This window comes from Myotis daubentonii, chromosome 11 (assembly GCF_963259705.1).
Source record: "Myotis daubentonii chromosome 11, mMyoDau2.1, whole genome shotgun sequence".
Classification (NCBI taxonomy): domain Eukaryota; kingdom Metazoa; phylum Chordata; class Mammalia; order Chiroptera; family Vespertilionidae; genus Myotis; species Myotis daubentonii.
In genome coordinates, this window is record NC_081850.1 from 55,993,958 (window position 1) to 55,997,649 (window position 3,692).

Sequence of the window (3,692 nt, forward strand, 5' to 3'; positions counted from 1 at the left end):
TCTTTTTTCTTTTTCTGTTGGGTATTTTTTGTTTCTTCATATTTCAAATCTTTGACTTGATTCTTGTGATCCTCTTGTCTGCTGTTGGATCTCTGTATATTATTCTTTATTTCAGTCAGTGTATGCTTAATTTCTAGTTGGTCCTTTTTCATATCCTCGAGGGTCTCACTAGATTTCTTGAGGGTCTCACTAAATTTATTGGTGGTTTCCATAAAATTCTTGAAAAACCTTATAAACGTGGTTTTGAACTCTATATCCAGTCGTTTGCTTTCCTCCATTTCTGTCATTTGTGACCTGTTTCTTTGTCTCCACATTTTTTATGCTTCCCTGTGTTGGTAGAGTGGTTTTGTTTGCTAGGTGTCCTGTAGGGCCCAGTGGCTCAGCCTCCCCAGTTACCTGAGGTGGACACTCTTGGTGCACCCCCTTGTGGGCTTTGTGAACAGTCTTGTTGTAGTTATGCCTTGATTGTTGTAGGATCACTGGGAGGAATTGACCTCCAGGCCAACTGGCAGTGAGAATCGGCTGTGTCTGCAGTGGGAGAACTTCTGTGCTGAAGACACCCTTCTGGGGCAAGACTTGCTTCAGTGGGGCTTTGGTGCTCACTGAGTCTGCCCCCTGGGTGTGTCCCTTATGGATCTGAAGAGTTGTAATCCGGATGGTCCCCCTCTGACCACTGGGTACACTGGCTCTTGGAGGTTACCCAGCAGGAGCTATGGAGAGAACTGCAGATTCCCCGTCCTTTTTGGAGTTTGGAGGTGCCCTGATGAGGCCCAGCTGTGAAGCAATGCAAGCTGCTGTGGGGCCTTGGGCCTTCTCTTGGAAGTTCTGGGTCTGTGGCCCCGCTGCAGTTTGTTAGGTAATTTTCAGGTTGCAAAGGGCCAGGGCATTCATATGCAAAAGCCTCTGCTGCAGCCTGGGTGGGGCGGGGTCTCAGGGAATCGAAGGGCGGAGCACGGAACTATGGCGAATTCTCAGCCCTGCCCTAAGGGGCCACGCTCGTGTCTCAGTGTCCTGACAATCCAATTGCTGCAAGCACCTCTGAGGGAAAGCCACCCTCGAGTTCCGAGTTCTGCCCGCTGCCAGACAGTCCAGTTTCTCCCCGTATGAGTCCTGGGTCCCCAGAGACTTCCCGGAACCGGAGTTCAGAGCAGTCGGGAGCCTGTGACTCCCTCCCAATTCAAAAAGACAGCCACGTCCTCAGGTACCAGCCCCTTTCTGCGCACTCTCGAGCCTCTGTACCTTTGCACTTTACTTCCACAGCTCCTGACCCTCAATGCGCCTTTCTCTTTCCTTCTAGTTGTAGAATTTCCACTCCACCAGACTTTGACATCTTTTTATCATTTGAAATTTATTGCGGTGGGAAGTTTGGATTTAATTTTATTTCTCCCAAATGGCTATCAAGTTGCTCCAATCATTGGTTGAATCAGCCATCTTTCCCCCCCTAATGATTGAAATACCATATCTACATATATCATCTTATGATCTAAAAGGGATCTAGCTTCTCTCTCTTTCTCCGCCATCGAGGTGCACGCGTTGGCCTCTGCCTCACCATGTCTTCCCACAAGACTTTCAGGATCAAGAGGTTCCTGGCCAAGAAACAAAAGCAGAATCGGCCCATTCCCCAATGGATTCGGATGAAAACTGGTAATAAAATCAGGTACTACTCAAAGAGGAGACATTGGAGAAGAACCAAACTGGGCCTATGAGAAATCATACATGAGAGATGACTCACATATTTATGCTGTATCCAGGTTGCCTACACCCTCAAATGATTGAAAAGATGCTACTGTCTGGACAGTTGGGGCATTTTAATTGGAAGATTAATGAACTTGTGATTTTGCTCTGTTGATTTTTTCCTCCTGAAATAGAAGGTTGATTCAGTAATAAATGTGAGCTCTTTAAAAAAAATAAATAAATAAAAGGGATCTAATGACTCCCATGAAGGGAGCTAATACAACAAATCAAAAGTGCCTTCTAGAGAAATCTGTTCATCAAACTCTGATGAGATGAGATGAGATGAGATGAGATGAGATGAGATGGTCAAAGAACAAATAAACCACCCCACCAAACTAATAACAAACCCAAGGAAAGGACAAGGTACTCAATTTGGGAAGAGGTACGAAAAGAATCAAGGTCCCAGCTAGATTTGTCCTCTATGGATGCCAAGTTGTTGTCATTAGCATTTATCTAGTGCTCACCCTGGGCAGAAAGCATTCTTAGTGTTTTACCTCTATTAACAAGCTGTTGTGTACATTTCTACTGGTAATAGCTCACAGGTAGTACCAATACTGCTGGTCCAAAGACCACACTTTGAGCAGCAAGGTAATGGACATCTTCCATCTGCCCTTGCAGAAACTCTTTCCACTCTGCTTTGTGCCCAGAGAAGCTGTCTGTGTGGATGGTGTCACTCAAACCTCCAAAAAACCCTACTCAGGAGGTACTATTATTGTCACCACCGTTTTACAGATGAGCAAATTGAGTTGAGAGAGGTTAAGTAACTTACTTAAGACCACTCAGCAATCTGTGATGGGACTGGGGTTTGGGCTCAGGAAAGTAGGCTCTAAGGCTGTGCTTCCACTCACTAAGCTAAGCTGTCTTTTGGTGTCACAACAGCCTGCCAGAGACTTGTGTGGGGGGAAATTCTGAACCAGACATGAGGAGACATGGACTCAAAACCTTGCTTTGCACTTGTGTTTAGCAAGACCTTGGATAAGTCACTTCACTCTCTGGGCCTGCTTTCTCATCTGTCTACCTTGCAAGGTTGTCCTGAGGATGAAATAAAATGGTAAGCAAAAAATAAAGTCTAGCAGTTTATGGCATGTGTAGGTGCTCAATAAATGACAACTTTTATCCATTACCTGGGACTTGAACCTATGTCTTATAAGGCCTAATTCCATCACTCTTTTCTCTGCACCTAAGCCCCTGTTAAGAAGCATTCCAATTTGGTAGGCTGATCCAAGACACTATGAGTTGTACTCCTCCTCTGTTTTCTAATCTGACCACAGATCTTAAATGTGTTGGGTGTCTGGACAGAGGCCAAAACACACAGCTCCAGGTCTTTACTATCACTTCTGCTTTCTGGCACCAATTAGCAGACTGTTCAGTGGGTGGCGTCACATCCTAATAGTCTGGTAGCAGCAGCAGGTTGTCCTAAGTGGGAGCTGCTTTGCATGGTTCATCCCAAACTCCTATCCCCCTCTTAGAGCCTGGGGAAGATGCTCACAGAGGCCCCTTTTCTTCAGGGGGCTCAGTAACCAGAGGCTGTGAGTTGACAAGGATGGCAAGTTAGATTTTAACTTGTTTGAAACGCTCTGCCTGCTCTGAGTCTCCCACCTGTAAAATGAGAGAATCAGATGGAATTTGTGCTTTTTAACTTTTTTGCTTCTGGTCCCTATGAGAATAGAGATATTTGATAAAAAGTTTTAAACACACACACACACAGGGCACTAGCAGAGTGTGTTCCAGATTAACCTAAAATATGATTTCAAATCTCTGATACCACTTTAACATTCAGGTCCCCCTGTAAACATTACTTCCTCAGAGAAGCCTTCCTATAACCCTAACTGGACCAAGTTCTATTATTATAAGCACTTTTAGCATGCTGATACCTTCAAAAAGGTACCTTTTAATGTCTGCTTATTCCATTATACCAGGGGTGGGCAAACTTTTTGACTCGAGGGCCACAATGGGTT

At 45.0% G+C, this 3,692-nt stretch overlaps 1 protein-coding gene across 1 annotated transcript; it reads left to right on the top strand.

Annotated features, from left to right (window-relative positions):
• The first annotated feature begins 1,504 nt into the window (after window positions 1-1,504).
• Window positions 1,505-1,921, top strand: LOC132212791 (large ribosomal subunit protein eL39-like). The gene has a single exon (XM_059658779.1). It carries the CDS (start codon window positions 1,551-1,553, stop codon window positions 1,704-1,706), a length of 156 nt encoding a protein of 51 aa, XP_059514762.1. The 5' UTR covers window positions 1,505-1,550; the 3' UTR covers window positions 1,707-1,921.
• Window positions 1,922-3,692: the final 1,771 nt, after the last annotated feature.

What these genes read in the sequence shown, in the direction of transcription:
- LOC132212791 (XM_059658779.1), top strand. Translation starts at nt 1,551, where the DNA reads ATGTCTTCCCACAAGACTTTCAGGATCAAGAGGTTCCTGGCCAAGAAA.